Here is a 15,096-nt window from a genome sequence, read left to right as displayed (position 1 = left end):
CTCCAACAATTTTAAATATATCAAAGCATTTCCTCCTCAAAATCTTATGGAATGGGGTATTGCCTCCTATAGGGTAATCACATTGGCTGCAGTCATTGTAGGAACAAGATGGCTGATCCGTAAAAGGATGAGTAGCTGAATATTTTTTTGTGTATATGTACTGCCTTTTTGAAGAAATGCACTCAATGTGGGGTACAGTAGGAACAATCTGCAGCTCAAGGCTTTTAGATTTTTCTCCTCTGTTTTTCTTTTTAGATAGTTTATAATGGCCGGAGAACAGAAGCCCTCCTCTAACCTATTAGAACAATTCATTTTGCTGGCTAAAGGTACTAAAGGGCCTGGGCTGACCAATTTAATAAGTCAAGTGCTGGAAGCTCCTGGAGTTTATGTCTTTGGAGAGCTGTTGGAGCTGCCCAGCGTGCAAGAGGTAAGAATATCTTCACATCTTTGATATATGGTACAGTATAAACAGGGTAGCTTTAACATTGGGAGTTTGCTATATGTTGGCTAACTCTCCAGGGAGAACTGCCATATAAAGCTAAGAATATTTTAATGCTGATTTGAACCTGTTCCTTCAGAATCTAAAGAATTATTGAAGGTGATTTCCCATTTCATATCGGATTCTAAGATTAAGGGCAAACTTGATACAATCTTAACAATGCATGATATTTTTGTCAGGTTTTGCGAAAGAAGTAGCAAATACAGTAAAGCAATTTGAGTGAACTGAGGCTCCTGTTAAAGCTGAATGTCCATTGGAGGAGTTTTTATATATGGAAATAAAACATTAAAGGAAATTGAAATAACAATATATTTTACGATTAGCTTTCAGAGGTATTCCTTCTTCAGACCAGAAATAATGCTGACAAATATCAGAATATACAAGTGAAACATAAAAATGTTTCAATTAGTTGCACCTCAACAAATGAAGTTTGTTCTTTCTAAAACACAAAATTCATTTTGTATTTTGGATCCTTGTCACCTTCTGTAGTGAAAGCTCTGGTAGTAGTGTTTTTACAAAGTTTAACTAATAAATTTATTTTGAAGGAAAACTTGATACAGTTTAAACCATTATGGAAAGTCTACTGCTGGATCCTAATGTCCCTGAAATAGCTTTTGGTGAAACACTGGCCATTGTCGGTGGGATCTTGCTGCTTACAGATAAGTTTCTGTGAACCTTCATGTAATAATAATAATAGTTTATATACCGCAGGACCGTGAAGTTCTATGCGGTTTACAATGATTAGAAAGATGCTACAAATTGAATGGAACATACATAGTTAGAGATTAGTGGCTAACAGTTTAGGGGATCAGATTTAGGGGAGAGATTGTGATGGGAGCGATTGTATAGATTCGTTACCTAGGTAATTCAAGAACAGGTATGTTTTTAGATGTTTCCTAAATTCACCATAGTTATTTGCGTGTATAATTAGTTTTTCCAGGTCTTTGCCCCATAAGGCTGCTTGATACGATAGAAGTTGTTGATGGTGTCTCTTAAATTTACATCCTCTAGCCGATGGAGAAACGAATTTCAGGTGTGTTCTCTTATGTCTGTTGGTTGAGAAGGAGAAGAGGTCAGTTATATATTTAGGGGCTAGACCGGATAGTACCTTGAAGCAGAAACATCCCAGCTTGAACTTTGCACGTGCCTCCATTGGCAGCCAGTGCATGAGTCAGTAGGAAGGGGTTATGTGATCGGACTTCTTCAACCCAAAGATCAACCTGACTGCCATATTTTGTACCAGTTGTAGTCTCTGCATGTTCTTCTGGGAGATTGCCAGATGGGCAATGTTACAATAATCGAGATGGCTTAGTATTAGGGATTGTACCAGAATTCTGAATGATGAAGCGTCAAAGTATGCTTTAATGGACCTAAGTTTCCAGAGTAAAAAAACCCTTTCTGACTAGGGAGTCCACTTGGTCTTTCATGGTTAGGCCTTGGTCCAGTATTACCCCCAGAACCTTCATTGTAGGTTGAATAGGGTAGCTGAGATTGTTGATGCATAGTAGTGTTGTAGTGACAGGTGGGTGTGGCGAGGCTATGAAGAATTTAGTTTTTTCTGAATTTAGCTTTAGTCTGAATTCTGTGGTCCATTGTTCCATCAGGTTTAGTGCTTTTGTTGCCATGGGGGTGGTTTCAGAGGGAGAAGTAGTGAACGGGATAATGATTGTAAAGTCATTTGCATAACTGAATAATTTTATACCCCGCTGGGCCAGCTGCACGCCTAGTGATGACATGTAGACGTTGAAGAGCAGTGGGAATAATGGAGACCCCTGTGGAACGCCAGATGGGTTTCTCCAGGTTTTAGAGAGGTGTAATTGAAACGTAGAGCAGTGTCTTTCAAACTGATTTAGCCCTGGCACACTAAATGGAGCAAATGTTTCTCATGGCACATTATAATGGAATTATAAAATTGAAAAACCAGCAAAAAATTAACTCCCGCTCCCCCCCCCCCCCCCCCCCACCTGGTTGTTTGTTTGTTTTTTACTAAGCTATGGTAGAGGTTTCTACAAGAATTCCTATGAGCATCGGAGCATTTGGCGCCCTGGGTCACAGTAGAAACCTTTAAAAGGATGCAGAAGATGATGAAGTGGGGCAAACTGGAAACAACCACAGCAAGACACCCCACTTGTTAGGGTTCAATTAAAGGAAGGCAAGAGGGCTTACAAAGCTGTTTACATCAATATGTATGAATCTCCAGCTTTGGCTCTTCTAATTGCCTCCTTCTTTTTATAGAAAATGTAGCTTGTTTGTTTACTGCTGTTTTTCTTTCTGTTACTTTTCAAAATAAAAACCAAAACAGCCCATTTTTCTTTTACTTATCCTTTTAATGCAGTATCTCTAGCATTCCCCGACGGGACCCGTTTCGCCCACAAGGGCTTTTTCAAGGGTTCATAAAGGAGTTCTGCATGATACAAAAACAATATATTCAAAAACAATTATAGCATACATTATTGACACTTAGACTGTGTTGAAAACTTCTTTAAATTCAATATATTATTTATAATCAATTACTAGTTCATTACATATATACCATATTCAAAATAGACGAATACTGTAATAATTTCATTTAGTTTTCATGATTAATTGGTTCATACTTCAATATTATGATATCAAATAACTGAAACTATCCAACAATTTTTAACTACAAATACAATTGTCTATCAAATATATCATCACTTCATAAATAACTTACTATCAATTGATTAAATAAAGTTCACAAATAAATGCTCTCAATCAAAGGAAACACTGTTTAGTTCATCAAACAACTTGAAACAACTTTAAAATAATTAAATCAGTGATTATGGAGGATAAAATCATTTAAAAATATCTCATTGCCAATTAATTCATGAAATATGTGGGAGCTAGTAAGCCAGGCAGATTGATAGACTTAAAAATGATAATTCCCGGGACCAGATGGCATCCATCCGAGGGTAATCAAGGAACTGAAAGGGACTATAGCTGAACATAGAAACATAGAAATAGACGGCAGATAAGGGCCCACGGCCCATCTAGTCTGCCCACCTTAATGTCCCTCCCCTACCTTTGCCCTGTGAATAGATCCCATGTGCCGATCCCATTTGGCCTTAAAATCAGGCACGCTGCTGGCCTCAATCACCTGTAGTGGAAGACTATTCCAGCGATCAACCACTCTTTCAGTGAAAAAGAATTTCCTGGTGTCACCTCGTAGTTTCCCGCCCCTGATTTTCAATGGATGCCCTCTTGTTGTCGTGGGACCCTTGAAAAAGAAGATATCTTCCTCCGCCTCGATGCGGCCCGTAAGATACTTGAACGTCTCGATCATGTCCCCCCTCTCTCTGCGCTCCTCGAGCGAGTATAGCTGTAATTTGTCAAGCCGTTTTTCGTATGGTAGATTCTTGAGTCCCGAGACCATCCGGGTGGCCATTATTTGCACCGACTCCAGTCTCAGCACATCCTTGCGATAATGCGGCCTCCAGAATTGCACACAGTATTCCAGGTGGGGCCTCACCGTGGATCTATACAATGGCATAATGACTTCCGCCTTACAACTGACGAAACCCCTTCGTATGCAGCCCATGATTTGTCTTGCCTTGGACGAAGCCTGCTCCACTTGATTGGCAGACTTCATGTCCTCACTGACGATTACCCCCAAGTCTCGTTCTGCTACCGTTTTTGCTAGGATCTCGCCATTAAGGTTATAAGACTTGCATGGATTCTGGCTGCCCAGGTGCATAACTTTGCATTTTTTGGCATTGAAGTTGAGTTGCCATGTCCTAGACCATCGCTCAAGTAGGAGTAGGTCGTGCATCATGTTGTCGGGCACTGAATCTTCGTCTGTTGTGCATTTATTTTACCTCGAAGCCCTTCTGCCAAGTCTCTTATAAAGATGTTGAATAGGATTGGGCCCAAGACTGAGCCCTGTGGTACTCCACTAATCACCTCCGTCATTTCGGAGGGGGTGCTGTTCACCACCACCCTTTGGAGACTACCTCCAAGCCAGCTCCCAACCCATTTCGTCAATGTGTTACCTAATCCTATAGAACTCATCTTGCTCAGTAACCTGCGGTGTGGTATGCTATCGAATGCTTTGCTAAAGTCCAGGTACACGATGTCCAGGGACTCCCCAATATCCAGCTTCCCCGTTACCCAGTCAAAGAAGCTGATCAGGTTGGATTGGCAGGATCTCCCCTTAGTAAATCCATGTTGTCGGGGATCCCGTAGATTCTCCTCATCCAGGATCTTATCTAATTGGTGTTTGATTAGAGTTTCCATTAGTTTGCTCACTATCGATGTTAGACTCACTGGTCTGTAGTTTGCTGTCTCCATCTTTGAGCCTTTCTTGTGGAGTGGAATGACGTTAGCCGTCCTCCAGTCCAACGGGACGCTGCCTGTACTAAGGGAGAGGTTGAAGAGCGCGGACAGTGGCTCCGCCAAGACATCACTCAGCTCCCTAAGCACCCTGGGGTGCAGGTTGTCCGGCCCCATTGCTTTGTTAACCTTGAGCTTTGACAGCTCACCGTAGACACTGCTGGATGTAAACTCAAAGTTACTAAACGGGTCAACTGAGCCAACCCTTGTCTGTAGCTGAGGGCCGAGCCCTGGCGCTTCTCGGGTGAAGACTGAGCAGAAGTATTCATTTAATAGTTGGGCTTTTTCCGAATCCTTTTCCACATAGTCTCCGTCTGGTTTCCTAAGACGTACAATCCCGCCTGAGTTTTTTCTTCTATCACTGATATACTTGAAGAAGGATTTATCTCCCTTCTGGATGTTCTTTGCTAGAGACTCCTCCATGAGGAATTTAGCCTCCCTGACTGCTGTTTTGATGGCTTTTGATTTGGCCAGGTAGTCTGCTCTAGAGTCCTGCTTCCCTGATTGTTTGTAAGAGATGTTTGTAAGAGAACTGCTTTAACTGATAGCCAATCTGTCGATCCAATCGGGAAGGATTCCGGAAGACTGGAAAGTGGCGAATGCTACACCGATCTTCAAGAAAGGTTCGAGAGGAGATCCGGGAAACTACAGACTGGTGAGTCTGACCTCGATACTGGGAAAGATGGTAGAGGCGCTGATAACGGACTGCATCATTGATCACCTTGATGGACACAATTGGATGAGGACCAGCCAGCATGGCTTCAGCAAGGGGAGATCTTGCTTGACGAACTTGTTGCACTTCTTCGAGGGAGTAAACAAGCAGATAGACAAGGGCAAGCCGGTCGACATTGTATATCTGGATTTTAAGAAGGCGTTCAACAAGGTCCCACAAGAACGATTACTTCGAAAAATTGCGAGCCACAGAATCGAGGGTGACATACTCATGTGGATAAAAAACTGGTTGGCGGATAGGAAACAGAGAGTGGGGATAAATGGACAATACTTGGACTGGAAAAGCGTCACAGGGTTCAGTGCTTGGACCCGTGCTCTTCAACATATTTATAAACGACCTGGAAATTGGTACGACGAGTGAGGTGATTAAATTTGCAGACGATACGAAATGATTCAGAGTAGTGAAGATGCAGAAGGATTGTGAAGACCTGCAACAGGACATAAACACGCTCGAGAAATGGGCCGTGACATGGCAAATGAGGTTTAACGGGGATAAGTGTAAGGTGATGCATGTTGGTAACAAAAATCTTATACACGAATACAGAATGTAAGGGGCGGTACTTGGAGAGACCCTCCAGGAAAGAGACTTGGCAGTACTGGTCGACAAGTCAATGAAGCTGTCCGCGCAATGTGTGGCGGCAAAGAGGGTGAACAGAATGCTAGGAATGATTAAGAAGGGGATCACAAACAGATCGGAGAAGGTTATCATGCCTGTGTACCGGGCCATGGTACACCCTCACTTGGAATACTGCATCCAGCACTGGTCATGAAGAAGGACACAGTACTACTCGAAAGGGTCCAGAGAAGAGCGACTAAAATGGTTAAGGGGCTGGAGGAGTGCCGTACAGCGAGAGATTAAAGAAACTGGGCCTCTTCTCCCTCAAAAAGAGGAGACTGAGAGGGGACATGATAGAAACATTCAAGATACTGAAGGGAATAGACTTAATAGATAAAGACAGGTTGTTCACTCTCTCCAAGGTAGGAAGAATGAGAGGGCAGTCTCTAAAGTTAAAAGGGGATAGATTCCGTACAAACGTAAGGAAGTTCTTCTTCACCCAGAGAGTGGTGGAAAACTGGAACACTCTTCTGGAGGTTGTTATAGGGGAAAACACTCTCCAGGGATTCAAGACAAGGTTGGACAAGTTCCTGCTGAACCGGAAAGTATGCAGGTAGGATTGATCTCTGTTAGGGCTCTGGTCTTTGACCTGGGGGCCACCGTGGGAACGGACTGCAGGGCGCAATGGACCACTGGCCTGACCCACCAGTGGCAATTCTTATGTTCTTATGTTGTTGCTGTGGTTGTTCACAGTAGAAACCTCTACTGTGGCTTAGTAAAAGAGGGCTTAAATTTGAGAGTTAGTTACTTAAAGTTCTTTAAGCTATGTCTAGGTAACTGTAATGTAATCTAAACTAAACCTTAAGCTTATATACTGCATCTTCTGTATAAAGATAGAGCTCGGCACAGTTTACAAGAAATTTAAAAAGAAGGAAAAACATAATAAGAATTGGTGATTGTATAGAGAGCAGCGATATTTACATTTTTGAGAATAGCCAAGTTTTCAGATGTTTTTGGAATAATTGGAAGGAACCCAAATTCCGCAGCTGGGCAGGAAAATTATTGCAAAGCTCAGTAATTTTGAAGTAAAGAGATTTCCTAATTTGCCAACATAGATAACGCCTTTTAGCGAGGGGTAAGATAATTTAAGCTTTTGGATAGATCTGGTAATATCAGGTCTCGCAGAGTTCCAAGATAGTGGAATTAAAGAAGGAAGATTTTAAATGTTAGGCAGTCACATTTAAAGTGAACCCTAGAAATTACTGGGAGCCAGTGAAGTTTTTAACAAAAGCGGGGAAACATGATCAAATTTGCTTTTTGCAAAGATCAACTTAGCCGCAATATTCTGAATCTGCTGAATTCTTTGAAGACTCTTGGTTAGACTTAAACAGATAGAATTACAATAATCCATCCTCAAAAGAATGATTGATTGTACAAGGACAGCAAAATGTTATTGGTGGAAACAGGATCTCACTTTTCTCAACATGTGGAGATTAAAAGAAACTTTTTTTTTACCAGAGAGTTAAGATGGTCTTTAAGTCCATAATGACATCTGAAACTTTGCTTGAGAATTCAATCTGCAGTGAGGATACAGAAGATAATGAAATGAGCAAAGGTAGCTGATCTAATTTTGGGCCAAGCCAAAGTAGTTTTGTTTTGGATTCATTCAGCTTCATTGTACAGTAAGGGCCCAAGATTGAAGTTTCATTATACATGTTATTATATTCTCAGCAAGGTTAGTGAGATTTGAATCTATCTCAAGAAGGACAAAGGTGTCATCTGCATATGTATATAGTGTTTCAAAGGGAGATAGATGGAAAAATTTCAAAGTAGACATATAGATGTTGAAAAGAATAGGGGACAGAGGTGATTCCTGCGGGACTTCGCATAACAGCTTCCAAGGAGATGACAAGGTGCCATTCATATTAACAATATATGAATGAGATCATATGAATTTCGAGAACCAGTCTAAGACTGTGGAATCAATGCCTATCTCAGAGAGTTGGTAAATCAAAATATTGTGGTGAACAACGTCAAAGGCCACAGATAGATCAAATTGTAATAGAATTGCAAACTTAGTACGTGAATGTAGTTGCTGAACCTTTGAAATTAATGAGACCAATAGGGATTCGGTACTGAAATTGGATCTGAAACCATATTGGCAAGGTAAAAGAATGTAAAATATCTCTAGATATGATGAAAGCTGAGCAGATATCATAGACGCTAACATTTTGGTCAGGAGAGGAATATTTGCTATGGGTCGATAGCTAGACGGTGAAGATAGTTCTAGATTGGCTTTTTTCAGTAATGGGGTCAGAGCAATGTGACCCATCTCTGCAGAAAATAGACCTGATAGTAAGGCAGAATTTATAAGTCTGGTAAAAGAAAAAATAGCCTGATCTCATATGGGTATGAAGGAAACGGATCCAGAGCACATTTACTAGATCTTAATTTGTGACACAATTTTGAAACCTGAGCCTCAAAGACTGTCCAGGTTCTGTCTACTGGGATAAGGTTAGTGTTGCTGGACACCAGAGAATTATAAGAGACTAAAGATGAAAAGGAGTTGCTAATCAATGTGTTGGATGTGCTTGTTTTTGAGTGCAAATTAACTCAAATCATGGCTTGATAGTCTACAAGCAAATATGCATTTCATCACCACCATCTGCAGTTGTTCTCTTTTTTTTTTCAATTTAATTTGCAAAAATAAGATCCAAACGGTAACAAAGCCTTGATTACTTTGTTGCTCAAGTTAGGACAAATACTGCAGAAAAATAAAACTAAAATTACTTGCCATTATTTTTCAAGGACCAATCGCATCAAAGAATGATTCTTGTCTGGGTGGTTGTATCTTTACGCTCTAACATTGACAGACTCTGTGTACGCGACTTACATGTCATATCTTCTAGTGTATACTTATGGAGGAAATTTTTGTCTTTGGAAGTTTGAGTCCCAAGCTGAACAGATGCTAATAAATTTTAAGAAGATTGTAATCTGAATAGTTGGTTTATAGGGTGATGAGTAAACAGAACGTGGAATTGACTCTTTCTGGCTTTGGCAGGCTGGGTATTGAGGTTGCAGACCTGAAAATTGTTTGGGGGATGGGAGGGAGGAGAAATTAGGGTGACAGAATGAGATCTGCAGGAAGGAAAGTGGGGAGGTACGAATGTGGGAAGAATGTAAGTATGGAGTGTGGGAGGTGAATGAGAAAGAAGGGAGAAGTTATGTGCTAAAATCGACAGACTTTGGTTTAGTTTCTGAGAATGACTGTTTAGACTTCTAACATCAAAACTAAAATTCTTAACTCTCCACAGAAGAAGAAAAAGCTGTCTGTGTATATGGAAATAAGATTGACTAAGGCAGACATAGTATATGTACAGGGGACTCGTTTTAGGAGAAGGGACAAGGATTTCTCGATAGAACTATGTGCCTCAAATGTGGAATAACCTCACGTTATTAAAGTGTGGATACAGGAGTTAAAAAGGATTTGAAGGGATGGCCTTTGGTGGTGGAAGCTTAATAGGGTAAATGTTCATTAACTATTATAGATATTTCCAATGTGCAACAAATAGAGCAGCTATACCTCAGTTAAGTCCTATATTGACAAGGGATTTTAATCCTACACCCTGCATGGATTGCTCCCAGGAAAATAAAGTAATGGGTGGGGCCTAACCAGTACCAAAAAGATGATAGACTTTGCGGTATGTGTGTGACAGGCAGGCATGGAGCCTCTCCAAACAGAGGGTTACAAATGAAACAAAACACCTTATTTATTCAGAATAGTAAGTTGAGGATCAAAGTCTGTTCTGAAATGCCAAAAAATCTCCCTTCCCTGCATGTTCTGACAGATTCCACAGTCTGTGTGCACTAGTTTTCACTAGTAGCCAAAAGCGGGACTAATTCTAACCAGGCCTGAAGGATTAGTAATTTTCAAATTAGCAAGGTAAAACTTGGCCAATACTACTTGCTCCCAACCCCAACAGCTTCTTGTGATTTTGGGGGTTTTTTTTGGGTATGGTATTCACTGTTCAACCAATGAGAGTTCCATTGGTTGAACAGCTATACAGTCTGGCATCACTAGAGATTGACTACACTCCCGCTGGAATCCCACAGCAACTTTCTCCATCCCCACAGGAATCCAACAGAACTCAAAGCTCTTTATTGTGAAAGAATGAGCTGAGGGTGGATAATGTATCTTGGAATATAATAGGTGGTGGTATCATAACTGGGATTGTAACAGAACCTCTTGTGCTTTGGTGTGAATGAAAAACCAGCTTTCCAGTACCCTGCAGAAAATTTAATGGTGGAGAGGGGGATATGGGGAATTATTTTATTTTCTTATTTATTTCCTTGGCTGTGCTTCAAAATGTAAGAAGGGATAAAAACATAAGAATAGCCTTACTGGGTCTATCTAGCCCAGTATCCTGTCTTCAAGGAGGCCAATCCAGGTCACTAGTACCTGGCAAAAACCCAAATAGTAGCAGCATTCCAAACCACTGATCCAGGGCAAGCAGTGGCTTCTCCCATCTAAGTTAAAGTATCTATCTTTGAAATAAGGTATTTTGGGGGGATGATATTTGATCTATAAAAACATTAATAGAATTTTTAAAAATGTTTTTACTGAAGACTAGAAATTATAGAAGAAGCATTTTGGGATCAGGAATTGCTTTCATAGGAAATGCCTTGCAGAAACTCTAAGGAGAGAAAGGTTAAAGATTTTCAGAGACTATAGCTTCCATTTTTGTTCTGTAACATACAAAACACAGAAGCATGGATAAAATGATCAAATTGTATTCATGTGTAGAAGACGGAACCAGTCCTTGAGATCTTTTTGCAGAAGGAGAAAAGTGCATTAGGCTGAATTTGTCTCCATCCTTGGCTCTTGAGAAGGCTTGGGAGTCTTGCAGAAAAAAGGCAGATGCTTTTATGGTACTTGTGTCATAGCAAGTGACACTCTGCAGTGCCTCCTCCTCACTTTGGAATGGGCTAGATGGCTCGGTACAATGTCAGCTCAAGTAGCTGAGTGTCTGCCACCAACTGTTAGCACCAGAAGTACACATTCAGTATCTGCAGACTTGAGATTTACTTTATGATAACATATGATACAATCTGCTCTTTAAGACCACTTTGAGGATGTGGAAACGGATGCTTTTATATCAGCCAAGATTTTTCTTTTGTCTCCTAGCTTGCTGAAGGACCTAATGCTGCATACTTTCAGTTGTTGAATATTTTTGCATATGGGACATATCCGGATTATATAGGTAAGGGATTAAGAGGCTCCAAAGTATAGAAATAAAGCCTGACTTTGATAATACACTTTGAAATGTGTTGCAAGGCCAAAAGTCAGATAATCAAAACACCAAAGATGGTGGTATACCCAGATGTTACACAATATCTATAGGGATCTCATGCTGTTTTCAAGTAGGTCTTCCTGTAGATTGACTTAGTGTTCCCGCCAATACTTTTAATGTGCCATTACAATACAGGAAGAGGCCAAGGTCATGGATTTAATGTATTGGTTTACATTTATTAAATGCAGGTACTTTCTTGTGTCCACAGTGAGCTTACATTTAATTCTGTAGTATTTGCTACTGTGATGGTGCTCTATAATTTTGGCTTGTTTGTATTCAGCCATTAATATGCATCATGAGGTCGTAAGACTAGATTGCAGGTGGTGCATCCAATGACACTTGGGTTTTCTGGGCAGGCCATTTTCTACTGATTTCCCGGCTGCTGGTCACCATGCTGGTCGGGGCCGGCTCAACCCTGGCCCAGAGCACTGGTCACGAAGGGCACCAAATTCCCAGTTTGGTCTACTTTCAAGATGCCAGACTGGGATTTTGGCACCCTTTATCATCAGTACCCTGAACCGGTACCTCACCTTGTCCAATCGGATCACAGATTGGGGGGGGGAGGAAGGAGAGTGAGATTGTAAGGGGTGGAGGTGGTGCTAATGCAAAAATTGGTTCAGGGTGCCGCAATCCCTTGAGCTGACCCTGATTCTAGACTTGGGCATATAGGATTGGTCTTAATCATACAGTGCCTTTGTGCTGTGGTTATTAATGATATAACGTGCCTTGTTTTTTCTTGTGGGACCTGAATGGGGCTTTTAGTACCAATTTAATGATCTTGTGATTTTGCTTCTGGGATGTTTCCAAACAGCAATGAAAGGCAATCTACCTGAGCTGACAGGAGCACAGAAGAACAAGCTGAAGCACCTGACCATCATTAGCCTGGCCTCAAGGATGAAGGTATCTGATTTGGACTCAAGATGGTTAGAGGGTGCAAAACCGTCACCTTATTATTATATAGCAGGGCTGGACACATTGTTTGAAATCTAGGCATTTCCTCTTTTCTTTATTCTCATGGGTTTTTTTCTTGTTTGTGTTTTCGACTCTGCTCTCCTCTTCCCCTTATCTTTCTACTCCCGCCCCCAAATACACCTCTGTTCCATCTTTTCTTGCTTTTTTTTGTAGTAACAGCAGCTAATTGGCTTGAGACCAGAGAATGACACAGGAACAGATTTTTCCCTGTCCCCATCCTGTACCCGTGAGTTCTATCCGTGTCCCATTCCTGCAAGCTTTGCCTTAACAATATAAACCTCAAACACTTATGATTTTAAAGTGTTTGAGGCTTGTGCAGATGAGGACTGAGCTTGCAAGAATGGGGCAGGGGCAGGGAAATATTTGTCTCTATGAACTACCACAGCAGAGGCTCCCTGACCCTGGTGGTGACTGGTTCCAGCTGCAATAGCAGCTTCTGAGCAAGGAGCTCTTTTCTCACAGCAGTGGGTCCCTGTTTAGCCTTGGTTCCTATTGTGGATTCTGTACTATGGTTTTAGCACTAACTCCTTGGCCCCTGGTGCTGGCTCTGAATTTTAGCAAAAGTATAACTTGGTAAATTAAGTATGATGTTAAGGGTTGTATAATCATAATGTGCAAACTATGAAAAAGCTTGTAGTAAAATTCACATCTATCCAGGTACAAAGGAAAATCGGGCGTTCACTTTTCATCCAAAACTAGCACTGTAAATTTTAAGGCATACTAAAATCGGTGTTGAACCACTAACCTGGAGTTTAAGTTAATGCAGGAAGGGGCGGCCAAAAATGCTAATGACCTCCAATGTTTGGGTATGACAATAACACAACCACATAATTTGACTGTACAAAGTCATCTGCAATTCTCAGTTTATTGCATCCATAGTGCATGTTACTGTCAAAGAAGCTCTATATTCATGCCTCTCTCAGAAATGAAACGAGTATACTGGAGTGCTTTTCTGAGGAGCACAAATATAGATTTTTTAAGTATTTTGGCAGGAACACAGTTTTTTTGTTGATTTTTATATCATACAGAAGCGGTTTGAACTACAGCATTGCAAAGATTAGACCCCCTGAAGGAGGCACACTTCAGTACTGAAACACTGGTCGTGTAAAGCCTATTTTTTTGTTGTACACATCTATGAATAAACCATATTGTGAAACTATGATATCAAGTGGAAGCATCTATCTGTCTCTACTATTTGTATTGGACTTCAATTCATAAAATCCAAGATTGACTGGAAGTATCCTGTATTTAGGTGGAAATTGTGGCTGGCTGGAGAGTAGAAAGGCATCTTCCACAAGCCTTGTCTTGTTGTCCTCTTGGAGTAGACTGAGCTATGGGGGATCCAGAAAGGGGATGTCTTTCCCTCTGTGTTCTGTAGGAGTGATGTGAATGCTCTCTTTCAGTGTATTCCTTACTCGGTGCTGTTGAAAGATCTGGATATGCGGAACTTGAGGGAATTGGAAGACTTAATCATTGAAGCTGTGTACACTGACGTCATCCAGGGTAAATTGGACCAGCGCAACCAATTGCTAGAGGTGGACTTCTGTATCGGAAGAGATATGCAAAGGAAGGACATTCACAGTATTATTAAAACGCTGCAAGAATGGTGAGGCAGTCATGGGTCATCTTTCTTCTATTTCTCCACTGTCTCACTAATGTCATGAAATGTTAGAGATTGGAACATGATTGTTACCCTCCTTAATTGTCCCTCCCAACACTGAGACTTCTGTTTCTTTCCACACTCTGGCATCTTCTGCTTTTTCAGTATTGCAAAAACTCTTTCCCCATGTGTCTAGCTCTGTAATCTGCAGTACTTGCTCCCCTTAACTCCACATAGGGCTTCTATCAATATATCCAGACCTTTCCAGGAACACTCTGCCTTCTCTCTACTGAGAACAACTCTGTAAACACACTTCATTCTGTGCACATGGAGAACTATCTGTTGTAGCTCAGTCCTACCCCTTTTCTGCTTTCATTCTTGAGACCTCTGAACAAACTGTGCTGAATCTAGCAATTTCTGGCACTAGAGCAGAGGGTGAGCATTCTCCCTAACACTACAGATAGCTTCTATTCATCCTCCCTTCATACAGTTATTTGGATACTTTTAAGTCAACAAAAAGGTTCTCCTAACTCCATCTGCATTGCTATATGGATAGCAGTTATTTGTAGAGCCAATGGTGGGCACAGCTCTCTACATAGATTCAGCCTTGCTGGCTAGAGGCATTGAATATACAGAATATATTTAGATGCTTTGGCTGGTGTTTAATAAAAATATTGACTGCAACATTTGAACATTGATCGCTGTAGTTTTAGATATGAAAAAAATCCCACCTCTTTCAGAGTTCTCATGTTCTCTGATGTGGTCTAAAAATTGGTATGGATAAGACATCAAACATAAGATTGCTTTGTCTGTGGCCCCAAAACTTAAGTCTTGTCTTCCTTTGGAATGTAGTAATGTCTCTCTCTACAGGTTCCTGATGAGGACTATGTTCCATTTTGGAAATAAGACCTTCCAAAGGATACGGAGTGGAGGCATCCTTGGAAAGGGCGGCCAAACTGTTCAGACTACACTGAATGCACGATGCGATGAGAAGTGGAGGAAGTTGGGAACATGATTGAAATATACAGTGCTTTGT

General features: G+C 41.0%; 1 protein-coding gene across 1 annotated transcript in view; it reads left to right on the top strand.

Annotated features, from left to right (window-relative positions):
* Positions 1-15,096, top strand: part of COPS7B (COP9 signalosome subunit 7B) — a 39,465-nt gene that overhangs the window by 8,731 nt on the left and 15,638 nt on the right. The window contains exons 2-5 of the mRNA XM_033958021.1: positions 256-427; positions 11,323-11,398; positions 12,300-12,388; positions 13,864-14,066. Of these exons, the coding sequence (XP_033813912.1) occupies positions 266-427; positions 11,323-11,398; positions 12,300-12,388; positions 13,864-14,066 (530 nt within the window). The 5' untranslated portion in view covers positions 256-265. The remainder of the gene's footprint in view (positions 1-255; positions 428-11,322; positions 11,399-12,299; positions 12,389-13,863; positions 14,067-15,096) is intronic.

This window comes from Geotrypetes seraphini, chromosome 9 (genome assembly GCF_902459505.1).
Source record: "Geotrypetes seraphini chromosome 9, aGeoSer1.1, whole genome shotgun sequence".
NCBI lineage: Eukaryota > Metazoa > Chordata > Amphibia > Gymnophiona > Dermophiidae > Geotrypetes > Geotrypetes seraphini.
The sequence above is the reverse complement of the archived record's forward strand: the minus strand, read 5'-3'. Positions and strand labels throughout refer to the sequence as shown.